Genomic DNA, 24,009 nt, shown 5'->3' with positions numbered 1-24,009 from the left:
AACCTCCAGTGTTAAGACCAGGTGAGCAATGTCTAGGGGTCCTTTGCTATCTTTACCTGGTCTTACTGTAACAGGATTTAATTTTTAAACACAGTGTTTTGAGCTCCCCTTTGTGTGAATCCTTGTTCACAGTTTCCAATTATAAGGCAAAGAACTGTGTACAAACAGGCTTTCTTTGGTTTAAAGCAGAAAGACGAAATTTGTTAAACCGTAAACTTAAACTCTAATACGGATGGCGCCTACAGATATATGACGTGCTCACACGAGCATGCACACATGATATAAACCTGCTGATAGGAATAGAAAAGAGCAGAAGAAAAGATAAGTAGAACAGTTTGAGGCAATATCTTGTTACTGTTTCTCAAGCTCGCTGTAGTCCTTGATTGAAGATATGGTCTTGCGATTCATTGGGGTCCAGTAATCATCTTAAAAATTTGTTCACGTGGCAAACCCTTCTCTCTTTGAGTTTCACATGTATTCACAAGATTCAGTTCCGTGGGAAGAGATGAAGGTAGGCAGACAGGAGAGGCTGTAATTCCTGCTTCAGTTCCAGGAGAGGTGTTTATTCCATGAGCACAAGGCTTTGTCTCAGTTCAAATCCCCTTGATGGCAGTTCAAATTCAAAAACTCCAGCCAGCTAGTCATGTGACCAAAACTGGCCTGACCACTTCTGTGTATTGGAGAAGCAACTGCTGGATCCCCATTGTTTCAACATTGTCTGTTACCCTGGAAATGTCTTTCCGGTCAGGGCTTGTAATTTTAAGTTTTAATGTTCATGTGGCAAAATAATGTGTGCCTCAGTCTTGACTGGTGGGGTTTGCCTGACACCAGAAAAAAATGAATTAATTTATCTTTTTCTAGCTGCTCTGGGAAGTATAAATGTCATACTCATGCAGTAGGATGTGCACTTCTAAGGTTGCTATAAAGCATATTAGAGCAGAATAATTATTTTTATTCTGTGCTGAGGCATCTACTTTGTGTGTTAAAGTACTTAAGCAATGAGTTTCAGTAGGCTGAATGGTCTTTTCTCATTCCTGACCTGCTTGTTCTTGATGCTGACGATCCCTAATGTGCAGTAAGAACATAAGAACGTAAGAAATAGGAGCACGAGTAGACCATTCAGCCCCTCAAGCCTGCCCCACCATTCAATGAGATCATGGCTGATCTGCCCAGTCCTCAACTTCTCTTTCGGGCCTGCTCTGCCTAACCCTTGACTCCCCGAGATTTCAAAAATCTATCTACCACCTCCTTAAATACATTTAGTGACCTAGCCTCCACAACTCTCCGAGGCAGAGAATTCCAGAGATTCACCACCCTCTGAGAGAAGAAATTCCTTCGCATCTCAGTTTTAAATGTGTGACCCCTTATTCTGTAATTATGTCCCCTAGTTCGAGATTCCCCCACTCGTGGAAACAGCTTCTCAACATCTACCCTGTCGAGTCCCCTTAAAATCTTATATGTTTCTATAAGATCACCTCTCATTCTTCTAAACTCCAATGAATAAAGGCCTAACCTGTTTGGCCGTTCATGATAAGACAGCCCCTTCATCCCAGGAATCAGCCTAGTGGATCTTTTCTGAACTGCCTCCAGTGCTGGTATATCCTTCTTTAAATACAGGGACCAAAAACTGTACGCAGTACTCCAGGTGTGGCCTCACCAACACCCCGTACAGTTGTAATCGGACTTCCCTATTTTTAAACTCTAACCCCCTAGCAATAAAGGCTAAAATTCCATTTGCCTTCCTAATTACTTGCTGCACCTGCATGCTAATCTTTTGTGTTTTATGCACAAGAACACCCAGATCCCTTTGTACTGCAGTATTTTATAGTCTTTCTCCATCTAAATAATCTGCCTTTTTATTCTTCCTACCAAAGTGGATTACCTCACACTTTCCCACATTGAACTCCATCTGCCGAATTTTTGCCCACTCACTTAACCTATCTATATCCCTTTGCAGATTCTTTGTGTCCTCATCACAACATGCCTTCCCACCTATTTTTGTATCGTCTGCAAATTTGGATACACTATACTCTGTCCCTTCCTTTAAGTCATTAATGTAGATAGTAAATAGCTGAGGGCCTGGGACCGATCCTTGTGGCACCCCACTAGTTATGGCTTTCCAACCTGAAAAAGACCCATTGATCCCGACTTTCTGCTTTCTGTGTGTTAGCCAATCCTCAATCCATGCCAACACATTACCCCCAATACCCTGAGCTCCTATTTTGTGCAATAACCTTTTATGTGGCACCTTATCAAATGCCTTCTGTTCCTTTCCCTGGCATTGGTACATGGAACCTCAATAAGAAAATGTTTTTCAGTTCAGGATTGTGATGTTTGCTTCTGTTATAGAAAATATAGAATGGAAGACCCAACTCAGTATTTCTCCATGGCATTTGATTCTCTTGAATCATTTATTCTACCTAATGTTTGCAATTAACTCTACTAGTTTTTGATTTTCTCTTGTGCTTTTGCCTCTAGTACCCTCTCATGCATGCCAATTCTGATACTCCTTGCTGACTCCATATGATTGCTTCCTCCTAGTCTTGGTATTATATTAAGGATGTTATAGTAGCATTTTTACTGTGTGCAATGAGCCAGTTTCCTTTCTGTAAAAATTGAGGAAGCCACTTAGTTAAACATGGAGCTATGAGGTGGCAGTGGTGGGACTCAAAGCAATATTGAACAAGCAATGGAGTACTTTTACCCTCCGAGATGTATCTGATTCACAGGACAAGGGAGGAATATGTGCTACTGCTCTGGTGTTTTGATCATGGCATGTATTTTTGAAGGTTTAAAGAAGTAATTTTAGTTGCATTTTCAAAATCCTCATTTTTTTTAGTCAACTTGGTTATTGCTGTAAGTTTAAAGCTTGAATTGCAGTCAAGAAAAGCTGGGATTATAATTTAAAATGAAATCTCTGTGCAGCAAGTGACCTAAATTTGAATTTCATACATCTGAGCCCAAATGGGATTATAATCTCTTTAAATTGTTAATATAAAAATCAGTGTTAGCTTTTTGTTTAGTGGCAGTGTTAATGTTTTGCCAATGTTGATTTAAGAATGCCAATTGTATGATTTTCATAACATGAGTCACTAGGAGGAGATAGTAGGCAGAAAATCTGTCTTTTCTGAGTTCTGTATGTGCTGCTGTACTTGCAGTGTAGAGGCATTAGAAGAAGAATAAATTACAGTAACATTAATGAGATTTTAATGGTATGAAAAAGAAGTGTCATCTGAGAGTTTTCCTGAAGAGCACAAATGAAAAAAATAGGGAGTGTTCGTGAAAGAAGATGGAAAACATCTCTGAGATTGTTCTATATTTTTAATTCGGATTAATCTTGAAATTACAGCTCAATAAAGACAAGGAAAAATCTTAAGTTTTAATTGAATATCTTTCTTTGGAAGTGGACCTTGAGTGTACACAGACCTGTTTAATATCTAGATAAATGTAGCAAGATGCAGTGGACAGGCAAAACCCCGAACACTGTACTTGGATAGATTATATCATGCTACCGCGTGATCTCCTTGTCCTTGGAAGGTGATCCGACAGTGGCTCATGCTGGAAACTGCTAGGCAGGCTTATTAAATATTAAACTGTTAAATGAACAGCAGTGAGTAGCAGCTTGTTTCTTTGCAGTAATTATAAGCTTCACTTATCACAATGCCAACAAAGAATTTTCTCCTATGCTGTCCCTTGATACACAAGTTGTTTTAATGGCCTTGATTTTGTGTGCGCCATCATTACTCCACTTAAACTGACAGCAACTTTGGGAGTCTGCAACTGTACAAAATAATGAGGAAATCCAGAAGCTCCGGTGGTGATCCCATGCGCCTCAGGAGGGTGTGCTGTTAAGGTGCGCTGTTTAGGAGCAGAAGTAGACCATCGAGCCTGCTCTGCCATTCAATACGATCAGGGCTGATCTTGGGCTTCAATTCCACTTTCCTGCCCGCTCCCCATATCCTTTGATTCCCTGCGAGACCAAAAATCTGTCTATCCCAGCCTTAAATATATTCGGTGATGGAGCATCCACAATCCTCTGGGGTAGAGAATTCCAAAGGTTCACAACCCTTCGAGTGTAGTAATTTCTCCTCATCTCAGTCCTGAATGATTGACCCCTTATCCTGAGACTGTATCTAGATTCTTTGACCAGTGGGACCAATCTCTCAGCTTCTACCATATCAAGCCCTTTCAGAATCTTGTATGTCTCAATTAGATCGCTTCTCATTCTTCTGAACTCCAGAGAATATAGGCCCAATTTACTCAGCCTCTCATCATAGGACAACCCCCTCATCCCAGGGACCAATATAGTAAATCTTCGCTGCACTGCCTCCAATGCAAGTATATCCTTTCTTAAATGTGGAGACCAAAATGACACACAGTATTCCGGGTGTAGTCACGCCAAAGCCCTGCACAATTTTAGTAACACTTCTTTATTCCTGTACTTCAATCCCAGTCATCGAGTCATGGGTGGCGCAGTGGTTAGCACCTCAGCCTCACAGCTCCAGCGACCCGGGTTCTTTTCTGGGTACTGCCTGTGCGGAGTTTGCAAGTTCTCCCTGTGACCGCGTGGGCTTCTGCTGGGTGCTCCGGTTTCCTCCCACAGCCAAAGACTTGCAGGTTGATAGGTATATTGGCTATTGTAAATTGCCCCTCGTGTAGGTAGGTGGTAGGAGAATGGTGGGAATGTGGTAGGGAATATAGGATTAATGTAAGATTAGTATAAATGGGTAGTTGTTGGTCGGCACAGACTCGGTGGGCCGAAGGGCCTGTTTCAGTGCTGTATCTCTATGACTCTATAAGTCATTAATATAGAGTGTAAATAGCTGAGGCCCCAGCACTGATCCTTGCAGTATCCTACTATTCACTGCCTGCTAACTTGAAAATGCCCCATTTATGCCCACTCTCTGCTTCCTGTCTGTTAACCAGTCCTCTATCCACGCTACTATATTACCCCAACACCATGAGCCCTTATCTTGCCTATTAATCTTTTATGTGGCCCCATTATCAAATGCCTCTTGACAATCCAGGTATACTACATCTACTGGTTCTCCTTTATCTACCCTACTAGTTACACCCTCAAAAAACTCTAATAAGTTTGTCAAACAGGATGTCCCTTTACTAAAAGTATGCTGACTTGTTCTAATCATACTATGCTTTTCCAAGTGCAATGTTAAGACTACTTTAATAATAGTTTCCAGCATCTTCCCAACGACTGATGTTAGGCTAACTGGCCTGTAGTTTCCTCTTTTCTCTCAAGCTCCTTTCTTGAAAAGCGGCGTAACATTTGCCAACTTCCATTCTGATGGGACCATTCCTGAATCTAAAGAATTCTGGAAAATCATAGCCAACGCATTCACTATCTCAACAGTTATCTCTTTTAGAAGCTGATGTAGACCATCTGGTCCTGGGACTTGTCAGATTTTAGTCCCTCAAGTTTCTCCAATACTTTTTCTTGGCTGATATCAATATCCTTAATTTCCTCACTTTTTAGCCCCGAGGTTGCTGCCTATTTCTGGTATGGAACTTGTATCTTCTACTGTGAAGACAGACACAAAATATTTGTTCAATGTCTCTGCCATTTGCTCATTCCCCATGATGATTTCTCCTGTCTCTGCCTCGAAGGGAACAACATCTACTTTAGCTACTCTCTTCCTTTTTATGTACTTGTAAAAGCTCTTACAATCTGTTTTTATATTGCTGACTAGTTTACTCTCACATTCCACTTTTACACTCTTAGTGTCGAAGAAGAGGAGCAGTGGAGTTCTCCCTGGCGTCCTGACCAATATTTATCCCACAAACAACATTCCAAAAATGGATTACCTGATCATTATCACACTGCTGTTTGTAGGAGCTTGCTGTGCACAAATTGCTGTATTTCCTACCACAGTGACTACACTTCAAAAGTACTTAATTGGCTGTAAAGTAGTTTGGGATGACGTGAGGTTGTGAAAGTTGCGACATAATTGCAAGTCCTTCCCCCCGCTCTGTCCTTCCCCCCGCTCTGTCCTTCCCCCCGCTCTGTCCTTCCCCCCGCTCTGTCCTTCCCCCCGCTCTGTCCTTCCCCCCGCTCTGTCCTTCCCCCCGCTCTGTCCTTCCCCCCGCTCTGTCCTTCCCCCCGCTCTGTCCTTCCCCCCGCTCTGTCCTTCCCCCCGCTCTGTCCTTCCCCCCGCTCTGTCCTTCCCCCCGCTCTGTCCTTCCCCCCGCTCTGTCCTTCCCCCCGCTCTGTCCTTCCCCCCGCTCTGTCCTTCCCCCCGCTCTGTCCTTCCCCCCGCTCTGTCCTTCCCCCCGCTCTGTCCTTCCCCCCGCTCTGTCCTTCCCCCCGCTCTGTCCTTCCCCCCGCTCTGTCCTTCCCCCCGCTCTGTCCTTCCCCCCGCTCTGTCCTTCCCCCCGCTCTGTCCTTCCCCCCGCTCTGTCCTTCCCCCCGCTCTGTCCTTCCCCCCGCTCTGTCCTTCCCCCCGCTCTGTCCTTCCCCCCGCTCTGTCCTTCCCCCCGCTCTGTCCTTCCCCCCGCTCTGTCCTTCCCCCCGCTCTGTCCTTCCCCCCGCTCTGTCCTTCCCCCCGCTCTGTCCTTCCCCCCGCTCTGTCCTTCCCCCCGCTCTGTCCTTCCCCCCGCTCTGTCCTTCCCCCCGCTCTGTCCTTCCCCCCGCTCTGTCCTTCCCCCCGCTCTGTCCTTCCCCCCGCTCTGTCCTTCCCCCCGCTCTGTCCTTCCCCCCGCTCTGTCCTTCCCCCCGCTCTGTCCTTCCCCCCGCTCTGTCCTTCCCCCCGCTCTGTCCTTCCCCCCGCTCTGTCCTTCCCCCCGCTCTGTCCTTCCCCCCGCTCTGTCCTTCCCCCCGCTCTGTCCTTCCCCCCGCTCTGTCCTTCCCCCCGCTCTGTCCTTCCCCCCGCTCTGTCCTTCCCCCCGCTCTGTCCTTCCCCCCGCTCTGTCCTTCCCCCCGCTCTGTCCTTCCCCCCGCTCTGTCCTTCCCCCCGCTCTGTCCTTCCCCCCGCTCTGTCCTTCCCCCCGCTCTGTCCTTCCCCCCGCTCTGTCCTTCCCCCCGCTCTGTCCTTCCCCCCGCTCTGTCCTTCCCCCCGCTCTGTCCTTCCCCCCGCTCTGTCCTTCCCCCCGCTCTGTCCTTCCCCCCGCTCTGTCCTTCCCCCCGCTCTGTCCTTCCCCCCGCTCTGTCCTTCCCCCCGCTCTGTCCTTCCCCCCGCTCTGTCCTTCCCCCCGCTCTGTCCTTCCCCCCGCTCTGTCCTTCCCCCCGCTCTGTCCTTCCCCCCGCTCTGTCCTTCCCCCCGCTCTGTCCTTCCCCCCGCTCTGTCCTTCCCCCCGCTCTGTCCTTCCCCCCGCTCTGTCCTTCCCCCCGCTCTGTCCTTCCCCCCGCTCTGTCCTTCCCCCCGCTCTGTCCTTCCCCCCGCTCTGTCCTTCCCCCCGCTCTGTCCTTCCCCCCGCTCTGTCCTTCCCCCCGCTCTGTCCTTCCCCCCGCTCTGTCCTTCCCCCCGCTCTGTCCTTCCCCCCGCTCTGTCCTTCCCCCCGCTCTGTCCTTCCCCCCGCTCTGTCCTTCCCCCCGCTCTGTCCTTCCCCCCGCTCTGTCCTTCCCCCCGCTCTGTCCTTCCCCCCGCTCTGTCCTTCCCCCCGCTCTGTCCTTCCCCCCGCTCTGTCCTTCCCCCCGCTCTGTCCTTCCCCCCGCTCTGTCCTTCCCCCCGCTCTGTCCTTCCCCCCGCTCTGTCCTTCCCCCCGCTCTGTCCTTCCCCCCGCTCTGTCCTTCCCCCCGCTCTGTCCTTCCCCCCGCTCTGTCCTTCCCCCCGCTCTGTCCTTCCCCCCGCTCTGTCCTTCCCCCCGCTCTGTCCTTCCCCCCGCTCTGTCCTTCCCCCCGCTCTGTCCTTCCCCCCGCTCTGTCCTTCCCCCCGCTCTGTCCTTCCCCCCGCTCTGTCCTTCCCCCCGCTCTGTCCTTCCCCCCGCTCTGTCCTTCCCCCCGCTCTGTCCTTCCCCCCGCTCTGTCCTTCCCCCCGCTCTGTCCTTCCCCCCGCTCTGTCCTTCCCCCCGCTCTGTCCTTCCCCCCGCTCTGTCCTTCCCCCCGCTCTGTCCTTCCCCCCGCTCTGTCCTTCCCCCCGCTCTGTCCTTCCCCCCGCTCTGTCCTTCCCCCCGCTCTGTCCTTCCCCCCGCTCTGTCCTTCCCCCCGCTCTGTCCTTCCCCCCGCTCTGTCCTTCCCCCCGCTCTGTCCTTCCCCCCGCTCTGTCCTTCCCCCCGCTCTGTCCTTCCCCCCGCTCTGTCCTTCCCCCCGCTCTGTCCTTCCCCCCGCTCTGTCCTTCCCCCCGCTCTGTCCTTCCCCCCGCTCTGTCCTTCCCCCCCGCTCTGTCCTTCCCCCCGCTCTGTCCTTCCCCCCGCTCTGTCCTTCCCCCCGCTCTGTCCTTCCCCCCGCCCTGTCCTTCCCCCCGCCCTGTCCTTCCCCCCGCCCTGTCCTTCCCCCCGCCCTGTCCTTCCCCCCGCCCTGTCCTTCCCCCCGCCCTGTCCTTCCCCCCGCCCTGTCCTTCCCCCCGCCCTGTCCTTCCCCCCGCCCTGTCCTTCCCCCCGCCCTGTCCTTCCCCCCGCCCTGTCCTTCCCCCCGCCCTGTCCTTCCCCCCGCCCTGTCCTTCCCCCCGCCCTGTCCTTCCCCCCGCCCTGTCCTTCCCCCCGCCCTGTCCTTCCCCCCCGCCCTGTCCTTCCCCCCCGCCCTGTCCTTCCCCCCCGCCCTGTCCTTCCCCCCGCCCTGTCCTTCCCCCCGCCCTGTCCTTCCCCCCCGCCCTGTCCTTCCCCCCGCCCTGTCCTTCCCCCCGCCCTGTCCTTCCCCCCGCCCTGTCCTTCCCCCCGCCCTGTCCTTCCCCCCGCCCTGTCCTTCCCCCCGCCCTGTCCTTCCCCCCGCCCTGTCCTTCCCCCCGCCCTGTCCTTCCCCCCGCCCTGTCCTTCCCCCCGCCCTGTCCTTCCCCCCGCCCTGTCCTTCCCCCCGCCCTGTCCTTCCCCCCGCCCTGTCCTTCCCCCCGCCCTGTCCTTCCCCCCGCCCTGTCCTTCCCCCCGCCCTGTCCTTCCCCCCGCCCTGTCCTTCCCCCCGCCCTGTCCTTCCCCCCGCCCTGTCCTTCCCCCCGCCCTGTCCTTCCCCCCGCCCTGTCCTTCCCCCCGCCCTGTCCTTCCCCCCGCCCTGTCCTTCCCCCCGCCCTGTCCTTCCCCCCGCCCTGTCCTTCCCCCCGCCCTGTCCTTCCCCCCGCCCTGTCCTTCCCCCCGCCCTGTCCTTCCCCCCCGCCCTGAACTCCCCCCCGCCCTGAACTCCCCCCCGCCCTGAACTCCCCCCCGCCCTGTCCTCCCCCCCGCTCTGTCCTCTCCCCCCCCCCCCCCCTCTGCTCTGTCCTCTTCCCCCCGCTCTGTCCTCTTCCCCCCCCCCCCGCTCTGTCTGTCCTCTCCCCCCCCCCCCCCCCCCGCTCTGTCCTCCCCCCCCTCCCCCTCTGTACACTCCCAACTGCACTCATCTTTCTCTCTCCTCCCCCCCCCCACCCCTTTGCACCCGCCCCCTGCTTGTCTCTCCCTTCTTCCTGTGTCTCCTCCCCCTGCGCACTTGCCCCTGTTCCCCACACTCCCGCGCCCGTTCCAAGTGCTCCCACCTCCTGCACCTGTATGATTACGCTCTTGTGAAGAGCTTTGGAATGTTCTACAAAATTCAAGGTGCAAGATTTTGTTATTTGAATAGTTAAATTGTTCAGTTAGTGATTTGTCTGATTTGTACAGTGACTTCAACCAGTGAATGGTAAGTTTTGTTCGTCAAATGCTGTTCCAAACTTTTGATGTGAGAATTTATTGACATACTGTGTGTAGTTGGAAGAAGTTTGATCTTTTTTTTTTCTTTCTTTTGGGCCTCCTTATCTCGAGAGACAATGGATACGCGCCTGGAGGTGGTCAGTGGTTTGTGAAGCAGCGCCTGGAGTGGCTATAAAGGCCAATTCTGGAGTGACAGGCTCTTCCACAGGTGCTGCAGAGAAATTTGTTTGTTGGGGCTGTTGCACAGTTGGCTCTCTCCTTGCGCCTCTGTCTTTTTTCCTGCCAACTACTAAGTCTCTTCGACTCGCCACAATTTAGCCCTGTCTTTATGGCTGCCCGCCAGCTCTGGCGAATGCTGGCAACTGACTCCCACGACTTGTGATCAATGTCACACGATTTCATGTCGCGTTTGCAGACGTCTTTATAACGGAGACATGGACGGCCGGTGGGTCTGATACCAGTGGCGAGCTCGCTGTACAATGTGTCTTTGGGGATCCTGCCATCTTCCATGCGGCTCACATGGCCAAGCCATCTCAAGCGCCGCTGACTCAGTAGTGTGTATAAGCTGGGGGTGTTGGCCGCTTCAAGGACTTCTGTGTTGGAGATATAGTCCTGCCACCTGATGCCAAGTATTCTCCGAAGGCAGCGAAGATGGAATGAATTGAGACGTCGCTCTTGGCTGGCATACGTTGTCCAGGCCTCGCTGCCGTAGAGCAAGGTACTGAGGACACAGGCCTGATACACTCGGACTTTTGTGTTCCGTGTCAGTGCGCCATTTTCCCACACTCTCTTGGCCAGTCTGGACATAGCAGTGGAAGCCTTACCCATGCGCTTGTTGATTTCTGCATCTAGAGACAGGTTACTGGTGATAGTTGAGCCTAGGTAGGTGAACTCTTGAACCACTTCCAGAGCGTGGTCGCCAATATTGATGGATGGAACATTTCTGACATCCTGCCCCATGATGTTCGTTTTCTTGAGGCTGATGGTTAGGCCAAATTCATTGCAGGCAGACGCAAACCTGTCGATGAGACTCTGCAGGCATTCTTCAGTGTGAGATGTTAAAGCAGCATCGTCAGCAAAGAGGAGTTCTCTGATGAGGACTTTCCGTACTTTGGACTTCGCTCTTAGACGGGCAAGGTTGAACAACCTGCCCCCTGATCTTGTGTGGAGGAAAATTCCTTCTTCAGAGGATTTGAACGCATGTGAAAGCAGCAGGGAGAAGAAAATCCCAAAAAGTGTGGGTGCGAGAACACAGCCCTGTTTCACACCACTCAGGATAGGAAAGGGCTCTGATGAGGAGCCACCATGTTGAATTGTGCCTTTCATATTGTCATGGAATGAGGTGATGATACTTAGTAGCTTTGGTGGACATCCGATCTTTTCTAGTAGTCTGAAGAGACCACGTCTGCTGACGAGGTCAAAGGCTTTGGTGAGATCAATGAAAGCAATGTAGAGGGGCATCTGTTGTTCACGGCATTTCTCCTGTATCTGACGAAGGGAGAACAGCATGTCAATAGTCGATCTCTCTGCACGAAAGCCACACTGTGCCTCAGGGTAGACGCGCTCGGCCAGCTTCTGGAGCCTGTTCAGAGCGACTCGAGCAAAGACTTTCCCCACTATGCTGAGCAGGGAGATTCCACGGTAGTTGTTGCAGTCACCGCGGTCACCTTTGTTTTTATAGAGGGTGATGATGTTGGCATCGCGCATGTCCTGGGGTACTGCTCCCTCGTCCCAGCACAGGCATAGCAGTTCATGTAGTGCTGAGAGTATAGCAGGCTTGGCACTCTTGATTATTTCAGGGGTAATGCTGTCCTTCCCAGGGGCTTTTCCGCTGGCTAGGGAATCAATGGCATCACTGAGTTCCGATTTGGTTGGCTGTATGTCCAGCTCATCCATGACTGGTAGAGGCTGGGCTGCATTGAGGGCAGTCTCAGTGACAGCATTCTCCCTGGAGTACAGTTCTAGGTAGTGCTCAACCCAGCGGTCCATCTGTTTGCGTTGGTCAGTGATTATGTCCCCCGATTTAGATTTGAGGGGGGGGATCTTCTTGATGGTTGGCCCAAGAGCTCTCTTCATGCCATCATACATTCCTCTGATGTTTCCGGTGTCTGAGGCCAGCTGAATATGACTGCATAGGTGTTGCCAGTAGTCGTTTGCGCAACGCCTAGCTGTTCTTTGTGCAGTACTTCTGGCTGCTTTAAGTGCTGCGGATGTTAAATCGCGGGGGGCTTTCTTGTAGTTCAAAAGTGCAATGCGCTTAGCGGCTATGACAGGTTCCAGCTCTTCATTTTGAGATTGAAACCAGTCTGCATTTCTCTTCGCACTTTTGCCGTAGGTGGTCAAAGCTGACTCATAGATGGCGTCTCTGATGTGGGCCCACTTGGTCTCAGCATCCCCTGTGGGAGTGTTTTGAAGGGCTGTTACAAGTGAATTTAGAAATTTTTGTAACAGCTGTGGGTGAGAAATTCTGCTCGTGTTGATGCGCGGGTGGCCCTTCTGCTTGGAATGATGCAACTTCTTTGGTCTGAGTCTAACCTTGCTGCACACCAGGGAGTGGTCGGTGTCGCAGTCCGCACTGTGGAAGCTGCGTGTGATTTGAACACTGTTTAAAGAGGCTCGCCTTGTGACAATGAGGTCTAGCTGGTGCCAACGACGTGATCTTGGGTGCCTCCATGAAACCTGGTGACAGGGTTTAGTGTGAAAGAACGAGTTGGTGATGCAGAGGTTATGATAGGTACACAATTCAAGCAGTCTCTGTCCATTCTCATTCATCCTTCCAATGCCATAGCGCCCAAGGCAGGAGGGCCATGAGTCATGGTCGGCCCCAACCCTGGCATTAAAGTCCCCCCAGCAGGAATAGGTGTTCGGTGTTGGGGATGCTGCTAATGATGTTATGGAGTTGTTCATAGAACTGGTCTTTAGCTTCAGGTGGGGAGCAGAGTGTTGGAGCATAGATGCTGAGTAGGTGTACTGGACCAGAGGTGGTGAGCAGTCGGATGGACAGTATGCGTTCCGAGCCATTTGAGGGAGGCTCTATCATGCTGAGCAAGGAGTTTCTGATGGCGAAGCCCACTCCATGCTGTCTTGGTTCTTCAGGATCCCTACCCTGCCAGAAGAAGGTGTAGTCTTGCTCTGCTAGAGAGCCACTCGCGGGGAGGCGAGTCTCCTGAAGTGCTGCAATGTCCACATTGAATCTACTGAGCTCGTTGTTAATGATGGCGGTCTTCCGAGAATCGTTGATTTGTGTAAGGTCTTCCGACAGGCCAGGACACATAGTTCTGACGTTCCAGCTTGCAAAGCGAAGGGCTGGTACCTTCTTTCCTTTTTTCGTGTTGTTTGGTGCGGTGTATCAGTCCACCTTTCGGGCAATGACCCTGAGCTCCAAGCACCCATTGAAGCAGGCAGACTGTGGCGGGACAGAACCTTATTGACCGGGGGCTGCCCGGTTTGAGGCGGGCGGTAGCTGTCCAGTGAGGTGCAATGACCTCTCCCACCGACAAAGGCAACCCGTGGCGCCCAGTTTCTACGCCAATTTATCTGGACTTATAACCCGTAACTGCTGCCTTCCGTGTTGTTTTAGTCGCTGTGAGGCAACTATGGAGTGACCTCTCCATGGCGCATGCCTGGGCAAATTTATGGAGGTTGAGAGTTGCCCAGTCGTCAAAACCCCCCTCTCGGCCTTTCTGGTGGGGTCCAAAGGAGTGCAGGACACGACGTTTGGCACCAGTATGGCTGCAGGAACTGCCGGAAACATGCCAAAGGTGACACATGACCGCCTACGGGGTTCCGCTCCGGATTTTCTGTTAGGGTTTACTCCCTTAGCCTTGGTCTCTCCCGAGATGCCCACAAGGCAGTGGGGTTGTTGGGGCCCCTACACAGGTGTAGGATGGTGCCGGTGGGAGGAGGGGATGCAAGGGGGAGGGGTAGAGGGAGGGGGTGGGGGGGGTGCAGGGGAAGGGGGTGCGGGGTGAAGATGGTGTGAGGGGGGGGCGGGCTGGGACGGGGTTGTGAGGGGGTGAGCTGAGAGGGTGGAGCAGGGAAGGGGACGGGGGTGGGGAGGGGGGTGGAAGGGGGGTAAAGTGGGGGGGAGGGGGGGTGGAATCTGGTGCAGGTAATAAGCCTGTGCTAATACTGTGCTAAATATGAGTACCTTTTATTATCCAATTTTCACAATGCTGGGTTGCTTGTTTTTTCAATCACTACCAGTACTCAAAATTTCAAAGCAGTAATTCACAAAATGTTGCATTTAAATTCTGACCAGCTTTTATGCATCAGTGCAATTACAGCTCTGGTATAACTGATTACTAAGTGAATGTCAACATATTTAACTGTATGCTGACCATTGAAAACTGGGACTCGGTATGTTTGTCCTCGAATTCAGCTGTATGCTTTGCAATAATAAGCTTATGTTGTAGGCCAGGAGGTTGCAATGTCATGTGTGCCTCATGGCCTCTGTTTCAGACAAAAAACTCCTATACTGAATAAACTGTTTGCACAACAGTTCTCTTGTCTCGTACAGCTGCCCCCAGATTTCCATTGTGTTTGAAATGCAAAACTCAAACACAATTTCTTTTTGGATTGTTTCCCTGTGCCTTTGCTTAACTGGAAGAAATTCAAGTGCAGGCGGTGAATATGATGAGTACATATGTAGAGAGACAAATAAATCTATTACTACCAATAATTCCTTAAAACCGGTTCCTTGCATCCTCTCTATTTTACTCTAGCATCCTTCCATTTGATGTTGGGGCTGAGGTGCGACAAAATTTGATTGAAAGAATACACAGCATCCTTTTTTTTGTAATTTTAAAACTATAATATGCAGTTATATTTCCAAAAGAATCTATTTCCTCATAATGCTTTAATTTATATAATGCATTATTTATACGGGACCTTTTAATGTGGCAAAATGTCCCCAAGCAATTGTGAATGGATGTTCAGAACTAAGCAGGCAGCCATAGAGTTTTTAGCTGTTTGATATACAATGCAGGCATTTGGACATGCTCATTTTCAGCAACTCGTTTTTTTTAAAAAAACACTTCATATCAGCGGCTTTACAATGTTACTTTTTCTCAAGACAGGCCTCGGGCATGTTAATATATTAAACATGATTGCAAAAGAATGTGGCACTGACAAACAAAGCTCTATTTAAAAATACTTGGAAACTATTGGCTGGCTAATTTAATACCACTTATTTTCTAAACAATTTTATGGAATCTAGTAGAGAAAACTAACAAGAATAAAACTTGATGATCGTCAGTGACCAACTGGTTCAGAAGGGGGAATTTATTCTTAACCAGCTTTCTGTAATAGGCAAAGGAAATACTGTGAATGCTAAATACTTGCATTTTCAAAAAGGAGTGAGAAAGTTCCATGTTGAAGATAATGGCAAGCGTCTTGGATAGAATAGAATGCTTGAAAGAAAATGGGCTTAAAATCATTAAAAAAGAGGGCAGTTATCAACAGAGACGTTTCACCTTTTCCAAGGGTGAGGGTATGGAAAACAAAATCTTCGAGTTTTCAGAAGATACTAAAATTGGAGGGAGAAAAAATAATACGGAACATTTTGATCAGATTCAGGATTTGGATGTTGAAGGAAACTAATTCAGTAGATAACAAATGCTAAATCATAAGCATGGGAACAAAATAATAGAGTAGCTGTTGAATGGACCAGTTTCACAGATACTGATCAGGAAAGAGATTTTGGGATTGTTGGAAACTATCAACTCCATGTAAGGCTACAATGAATATGACAAATAAGATACAGTGTTGAACTAACAGAGGGATAGAATGCAAATCAGAAATTGGATGGTGATTTTGAATAAGGCATTGGTTGAATCCTATGTGAATTGTATAGATTTATCATACATAGAATTGCATAGAAAATACAGCACAGAAACAGGCCATTCGGCCCAACCAGATCATGTCGACTTGCATGCTCTACTCAAGCTCCTTCCATCCTTCCTCATCTGACTCTGTCAGCGTTACCCTTTATTATCTTCTCCCTCATATGCTTATCTAGCTTTGCCTTAAATGCTTCTGTATTATTCACCTCAACTACCCCCTGTGGTTTTGAGTCACACATAGTTTCTCCTGAATTCCCTATTTGTTTTCTTGGTGACTATCTTTATATAGATGACCTCAAGTTTTGCTGTTCATCGCAAGTGAACACACTCTCTTCGAGTCTATTTTATCAAAATCTTCCATAATTTTAATAACCTCTATTAAGTCAGCCCTTAGTCTTCTCTTTTCAAGAGAAAAGGGACTTTGCCTGTTCAGCCTTTTCTGATGGGTATAACATCACAGTTCCGGTATCACCCTTGTGAATCTTTTTGCATCTTCTCCAGTGCCTCTATATCCTTTTTATAATATGCCGACCTGAAGAGTACACAAGTGTGGTTTATTGCAGTTGGAGGAACATTGCTGTCTTTGAGAGGGGATAGCATAGGTAATTAAGGATGAAAATACAAGATATTGGGAATATAAGATATGAACCAAGGTTACTAAAGTTGGACTTTTTCCTCACTGAAAAGGGGAAACTTCAAGGTGGCCTGGTAGATTATTTCAAAATCATGAAAGGGATTTATAAAGATAATTCACAAAAAATGTGCAAAGGGGTTCAAAGCTTGGGACATAATCAAGCAATTATGATTGAATTGGGAATTCAGACAAAATTATTTTGCACAAATGAAAATAAACATAGAATGGTTACCAAGGAACAATATTAAACCAAATGGGTTCAAAATAAAATTAGTTTGGTTTATGGAAATAGAGGGTTATTGAGAGATATGTTGGGAATTTGGGCTTGAAGGCAATCTGAAATGACCAAATGGTAATTTCCGTTTAAATTATTTTTTTCCAGGTGTAAGCCTTTCATCTTAAGATTTTGTCACATTTTTCATTCATAAAGACTTGATCCTTTTCTTAATTAACTGAAACTGAATTTTTGATGAGGTAATAGCTGACTAATAATTTTTAACAACTAATTTTGCAGGATTTGGAAATTGTTTATTCTTATCTGCATGGAATGGAAGCATTGTCCAACTTGAGGGAACACCAACTAAGGTAGGAGTGAACTTGTTTGAGACTATTGAGTATGTAAGTATTTTAACCACCACAGTTTTTAAAATCTATTTTACTGCTGCTGTTTAATAAATGCAAACCCAGTATTTTTGAAGATAATTATACTATCTTTTAACATTAACATTACAGAACAATTGCTTTTTAACATTTTATAGAATTATGCTCAAGAATTGTGTGGTGCCTGATTTAATGATGTCTGTGACATACCTGCATTTTATTTGTGACGATCCTTTTGTGCTTGGCAGGTTATAAATAGCATTATAGAGATGCATATACTGTTAAGTTTGTATATTTACTATTGATTAGAGTTGGAACTGAGTCAGCTTTGATAGCTGAGATTTATTAAAGTGAAGATTTTAACCTGCCAACTGTACAATAGGGGGTATGTGTTATGCAAATTCAGTCGTCCTGCAGTTCATTTGGTAGCTGCAGGTATGTATGGAATGTACAGTACTGATTGATCATGTTCTGCTGCAGCAGAGCACCATAAAAAGCAAAAACAGCGTTCCAAGCACTCGCTCCTTTTGTATGTATTTTGGATGAAATTCCACCTATTTTTTTGGACTTGTAATGTGAAGCTTTTAAAATCTTTTTCTGGATTAATCGTGGTCCATGTGTCAGAGTCATAAGGGCACAGAAGGAGGCTATTCGGCCCACCGACTCCATGCTGGCTCTCTGAAGAACAATCCAATCAGTCCCATTCCGGGGCCCTATCCCAGTAGCCCTGCAAGTTTATTTCCCTTAACTGCCTATCCAATTTCCTTTTGAAATCATTCATCGTTTCTGCTTCCACCACCCTTGTAGGCAGTGAGTTCCAGGTCATTAATCACTCACTGCATAAAAAAGTTCTTCCTCACATCTCCCCTGCATCTCTTGCCCAAAACCTTAAATCTATGTCACCTAGTCTTTGTACTGTCAGGTAATGAGAACACCTTTTCTTTATCCACCCTATCCAAACCTGTGAAAATCCTGTACACTTCTATCAAAATCTTCTCTCAATCTCCTTTGTTCCAAGGAGAACAACCCCAGGTTCTCCAACCTAACGCTGTAGCTAAAACCCTTCATCCCTGGAACCATTCTGGCAAATTTCCTCTGCATCCTTTCAAGAGCTCTTAGATCCTTCCTAAAGTGTGGCGACCAGACGGAACACAAAATACTCTAGTTGTGGCCCAAATAGAGCTTTATAAAGGTTCAGCATAACCTCCTTGCTTTTGTAGGCAATACCTCTTTTTATGAAGCCCAAGATCCCATATGCTTTGCTAACTGCTCTCTCAGTATGTCCTGCTGCCTTCAAAGATCTATGCACATGAACCTCCAGGTCCCTCTGTCCCTGCACACTCTTTAGAACTGCACTATTTAGTCTATATTGCCTTTCCCTGTCCCTTTTGCCAAAACGCATCACCTCACATTTCTCTGTATTCAAGTCCATCTGCCACTAATATTTATTATACGACTCCCATGGCTACCTTGACTACACTTCCTCACACCTGTAAGTAAGAAATCCATTCCATTCTCCCAGTTTCTGCATCTCCGACGCATCTGTTCTGATGATGCAACCTTCCACAACAGCATTTCTGATATGTCTTCCTTTTTCCTCTACCGAGGATTCTCCCCCACTGTGGTTGCCAAGGCTGTCAGCTGTGTTTGACACCCTGGTCCTTTCCTCCATTACCCCTGACACCTCGTCCCCTTCTCATGGCACCTTCACATGGAATTGCAGGAGGTGTAATATCTTCACTTTTGCCTCCTCTCCTCACCATCCAAGGCTCCAAACACTCCTTCCAGGTGAAGCAACGATTTACTTGTACTTCTTTCAGTTTAGTATACTGTATTTGCTGCTCACAATGCAGCCTCCTCTACATTGGGGAGACCAAACGCAGATTGGGTGACTGCTTTGCCCTCTGCCCTATCACACAACTTCCCTTTTGTTTTCTTCCCTCCCACCCCTGCTTTACTTGCTTAAAATCTATTACATTTCTAACCTTTGCCAGTTCTGATGAAAGGTCACAGACACGAAACGTTAACTCTGCTTCCCTCTCCATTGATGCTGCCAGACCTGCTGAGTATTTCCAGCACTTGGTTTTTATTCCATCTGCCACTTGTCTGCCCATGCTGCTGGCCTATCTATGCCCTGTTGCAGTTGATTGGTATCATTCTGATGGTTTGCCACACCTCCAAGTTTGCTATCATTGGCAAATATTGAAATTTTACTCTGTATTCCAATATCCAAGTCATTGATGTATATCAAAAAAAGCCGCGGTCCTAGCACTGAACCTTGGGGAATACTGCTGTTGACCATCCACCAGTCTGAACATCGTATGTTGGAGCTTTATGGAGAGATGGAATTTCATGGGCAATGAAGTATTTTTGAAGCTAGGTCATTGTAGGGAAAAATGTCTGTAATTTTGAGCACAACAAAACCCATGCACAGCAATGAGATAAATGACCAGTTTATTTTTTTTTTAAGTGTTGCTTGAGGGTTTAATGTGGGCCAGGATATGATGAAAAGTCCCTGTTCTTTGGAGATGTGTCACCTGAACTGGGTCTTGTTTTAGCATCCCATCCATGTGGTGGCATCTCCACAATGCAGCACTGCTCTAGTATGTCTCTGAAGAGTGAGCCTAGATTGCCCAAGTCCTAGGAAAATCCTACCACTGGGCCAAACTATCTCCTCAAAACCTGTTGTCTTGTCAAGAATGAATGTTTTGGATGTATACGTTCCTCAGAACTAAAATGTAAGCAAGCTTCTTAGGGTAGAACAGGAAAGAAAGGGAAGGAGAGGAAAAGAATCAACAGATACTTGAACCACCAAGAGGAAGACAGTAGGTTGAACAGTAAGCAAACTGCTTCATGAAGAAAACTGTTGATAAGTAAGATCATCCAGGTGAAAATGAAAAGATATGAGAACAAAAGAACAGACAAATAACTATGATGATGAAAAGCCCGCACGGAAACTAAGAAACTGGGAGATTGGGGGAGAAAGATGCATGTGATATGAAATGAAAGCAGGAAATGCTGGAAACACAAGTTAGATTGGCAATCCCAGAAAGAGGAAAATAGCACAGGCCAACAACCCAAGTGTAGAACTCCCCATCAGACATTCATTACCTTCATTACACTATGTCCAATCTCAACAAATGCTAAGCTTGATACTATGTTCTTCTGCCACTTTCACCTCTGGTGATTTTGGCCAAGAGACTTCCCATTTTAGTGAATATGGTATTTTCCCTTGTTAGGTTATTTGTTTTTTTGAGGTTATGACAAATAGGATGGATAAGGAGAACCAGTGGAGATAATGTATTTGGATTTTCAGAGGCATTCGATAAGGTGCCATGCAAGAGATCATCACACAGAATTAGGAATCATTGGATTGGGGGTAATAATTTAGCATGGACTGAGTATTGGTTAACAGACAGCAAACAGAGTCAGAAGAAATGGGTCACTTTCGGATTGGTAGGCTGTAACTAGTCAGGTCCTTCAAGGATCAGTGCTTGGGCCTTAGCTATTTACAATCTATGTGAATGACGTAGATGAGGGGCCAAGTGTAATGTATCCAAGTTTGCAGACTATAAAAGGTTAGGTGAGAAAGTAAGTAGTGAGGAGAACACACAGAGGTTGGAAAAGGAACTAGACGGGTGCAATGAGTGGGCAAGATTGTGGCAAATGGAATATAATATGATGAAATGTGAAGTTATCCACTTTGGTAGGAAAAATAGAAAAGCAGAATATTTTTAAAATGGTGAGAGACTGGGAAATGTTGGCACTTAGTGGGACCTGGTGACCTTGTACACAAATCACAGAAAGCTAACATGCAAGTACAGCAAGTAATTGGGAAAGCATATGGTATATGAACCTTTATTACAAAGGGATTGGAATATAAGAGTAAAGACATCTTATTGTAATTGTCCTGGTGAAACTGCACCTGGAGTACTGTGTACCATTTTGGTCTCCTTACCTAAGGAAGGATAGACTGACCTTGGAAGGAATGCAGTGAAGATTTACATAAGAACATAACATAAGAACTAGGAGCAGGAGCAGTCAATTCAGCCCCTTGAGCCTGCTCTACCATTCAATATGGTCATGGCTGATCTCATCTCAGCCTCAACTCCACTTTCTTGTCCGTTCTCCATATCCCTTCAACCCATTACTAATTAAAAATCTGTCTATGTCCTCCTTAAATTTACTCAATGTCCCGGCATCCACCGCTGGGTAGTAAATTCCACAGACTCACGACCCTTTGAGAGAAGTAATTTCTCCTCATCTCTGTTTTAAATCTTCTACCCCTTATCCTAAAACTATAACCTCTCGTTCTACATTGCCCCACAAGAGAAAACATCATTTACCAGTCTGATTCCTGGGATGAGGGGATTATCCCATAAGAAGCGATTGAGTAGACTGGGCCGATATTCACTGATTCTAGAAGAATGAGGTGATCTCGTTGAAACAGATAAATTCTAAAGGGGCTTCACAGAGTAAATGCTGAATTGCTGGGAAGTCTGTGGAGTCTAGAACTAAGGGCCGTCTCACGTTAAAGGGTTGGCCATTTAGGACTGAGATGAGAAATTTCTTCACTTAAAAGGTTGTGAATCTTTAGAATTCTGTACCCCTGAGGGTTGTGGGTGCTCAGTTGTTGAATTTGTTTAAGCCAGATTGATAGTTTTTTGAATACTAAGGGAATTGAAGGATTTGGAGCTATTGCAGGAAGATGTAGCTGAGGTACAAGACGAGCCAGGATCTTATTGAATAGCAGAGCAGGCTACTCCTGGTCCAATTTTTTATGTACAAGCTAACAGATGTAACTAGCAGAGTTGATGAGGGGGAGCCAGTGGATATGGTTTATTTGGACTTTCAGAAGGCTTTCGACAAAGGCCACATAAGAGATTAGTGTGTAAAATTAAAGCACATGGGATTGGGGGTATGTATTGCGATAGATAGAAAATTGGTTGGCAGACAGGAAACAAAGAGTAGGGATAAATGGGTCTTTTTCCGAATGGCAGGCAGTGACTAGTGGGTTACTGCAGGGATCGGTGCTAGGACCCCAGCTATTCACAGTATACCTTAATGATTTTAGATGAGGGAACTAAATGTAATATCTCCAAATTTGTAGATGACACAAAACTGGGTGGGAGGGTGGGTTGTGAGGAGGATGCAGAGAGGCTTCAGGGTGATTTGGACAAGTTGAGTGAGTGGGCAAATGATGGCAGATGCAGTATAATGTGGATAAATGTGAGGTTATCCTCTTTGGTAGCAAAAACAGGAAGGCAGATTATTATCTGAATGGCTATAAACTGAGAGAGGGGAATATGCAACGAGACCTGGGTGTTCTTGTACACCAGTCGCTGAAGGTAAGCATGCAGGTGCGACAGGCGGTATAAAGGGCAAATGGTATGTTGGCCTTTATAGCGAGAGGATTCGAGTACAGGAGCAGGGATGTCTTGCTGCAATTATACAGGGCCTCGGTGAGGCCACACCTGGAATACTTTGTCCAGTTTTGGTCTCCTTATCCGAGGAAAGATGTTCTTGCTTTCGAGGGAGTGCAGCGAAGGTTTACCAGACTGATTCCTGGGATGGCGGGACTGACATATGAGGAGAGATTGAGTCGGTTAGGATTATATTCGCTGGAGTTCAGAAGAGTGAGGGGGGATCTCATAGAAACCTATAAAATTCTAACAGGACTTGACAGGGTAGATGCAGGAAGGATGTTCCTGATGGTGGGGAAGTCCAGAACCAGGGGTCATAGTCTAAGGATATGGGGTAGACCTTTCAGGACTGAGATGAGGAGAAATTTCTTCACCCAGAGAGTGGTGAGCCTGTGGAATTTGCTACCACAGAAAGTAGTTGAGGCCAAAACATTGTATGTTTTCAAGAAGGAGTTAGATATAGCTCTTGGGTTTAAAGGGATCGAAGGATATGAGGCAAAAGCGGGAACAGGTTACTGAGTTGGATGATCAGCCATGATCATAATGAATGGCAGAGCAGACTCGAAGGGCCGAATGGCCTACTCCTGCTCCTATTTTCTATGTTTCGATGTTACATCTACCTGGATTATGCTTTGCTCCACTCTGCTTCCTGACTGCATCTCTTTCTCCATGTTCCTATGTCTCTGTTGCATCTTTTCTGATGTCTGCAGTATCTGTACTAGAGCTTCTGGCATGTCCTTTTTCCTCAACTGAAATTTCCCTTAGCTGAGCTTCATGGCGGCATTGATGGTGCCTGCCTAGTTTTCCTCTGCTTTCACCTCTTCCTGTTAGGGCAATGACAGGGTCTCAATTTCCATGCCACCAGCCTTTGCATTTGCCAGATCAATTTGTACATTTACTGCCACCTACATGATCCCATTGTCTAGCACATCTTGACTCCCCCTCCCCCTCCCCCTCCCCCCACGCCACCCCACCCCAATCTCCATTTTCTAGAGCAGCAGCTGTTTCTGAAGTTTGCTTGTTCGTTATTCTAGTAACTGCAGCAGCTGTAATACTTAACTTATTGTCCAGCGCCACAATTTCAATATGAAACAGCAATTTACATAAAATTTCTCCAATTGAATTGATCACATTAACTGGAGAGACCAAATCAGATAAATTGATTGCTTTTCTAAATTTCTCTATTCTGTCGAGAATATTTCATCTTTGTTGTGGGGACTACGTAGCCCTCTGGCCTGGAGATTAAATTACTTGTTTTTTGGGAATGTGGATTTGGTCTGTCTGCATCCAAGGAGAGGGGAGGCAGGTTGGGCCTCTGGATGTGAATCATATGTCCGGGCAGAGCTCTGGGGTGTTGCGTGCCTCGGCTGGTGGACTGATTTTGTGTGTATTGTACTGGGACTGTTTATTTCCAGCAGTCATTGTTTTCATTTTGGACTTTTTTTCCAGTCTCATCTATATTCTTAACCTTTTACTTGCGTGAGCTTTTCTAATGCATTTCACCATTTTAGTTATCTGTACCTTAATTTGTTCTTCTAGTGTTTCTTCATTGCCTCACACAAATGATCTGTTATATTAGGTTTGTTCATCTCTATTAACTTTGCCTTGGTGATCAGACTGACACCCCCTCTTTTCTCCATTTTCCACCCTAAAATACTTTGCTTATCCCTAGAAAGGGTGTGTACTTGGAACATTAAATTGCTTTTTCTCTTCATAAGATGCTGTTTGATTTGCTGTGTATTTTCAT

At 47.3% G+C, this 24,009-nt stretch overlaps 1 protein-coding gene across 4 annotated transcripts in view; it reads left to right on the top strand.

Moving 5' to 3' along the window:
• The window catches only part of rapgef2b (Rap guanine nucleotide exchange factor 2b), a 660,162-nt gene that overhangs the window by 176,496 nt on the left and 459,657 nt on the right, over positions 1-24,009 (top strand). For all 4 annotated transcript variants that reach the window (XM_068041792.1, XM_068041802.1, XM_068041811.1 and 1 more), the window contains exon 2: positions 16,754-16,824. In XM_068041792.1, the coding sequence (XP_067897893.1) occupies positions 16,754-16,824 (71 nt within the window). The remainder of the gene's footprint in view (positions 1-16,753; positions 16,825-24,009) is intronic.

This window comes from Heterodontus francisci, chromosome 1, assembly GCF_036365525.1.
Source record: "Heterodontus francisci isolate sHetFra1 chromosome 1, sHetFra1.hap1, whole genome shotgun sequence".
NCBI lineage: Eukaryota > Metazoa > Chordata > Chondrichthyes > Heterodontiformes > Heterodontidae > Heterodontus > Heterodontus francisci.
Note: the sequence above shows the minus strand (reverse complement) of the source record. Positions and strands in the feature narration are given on the sequence as shown.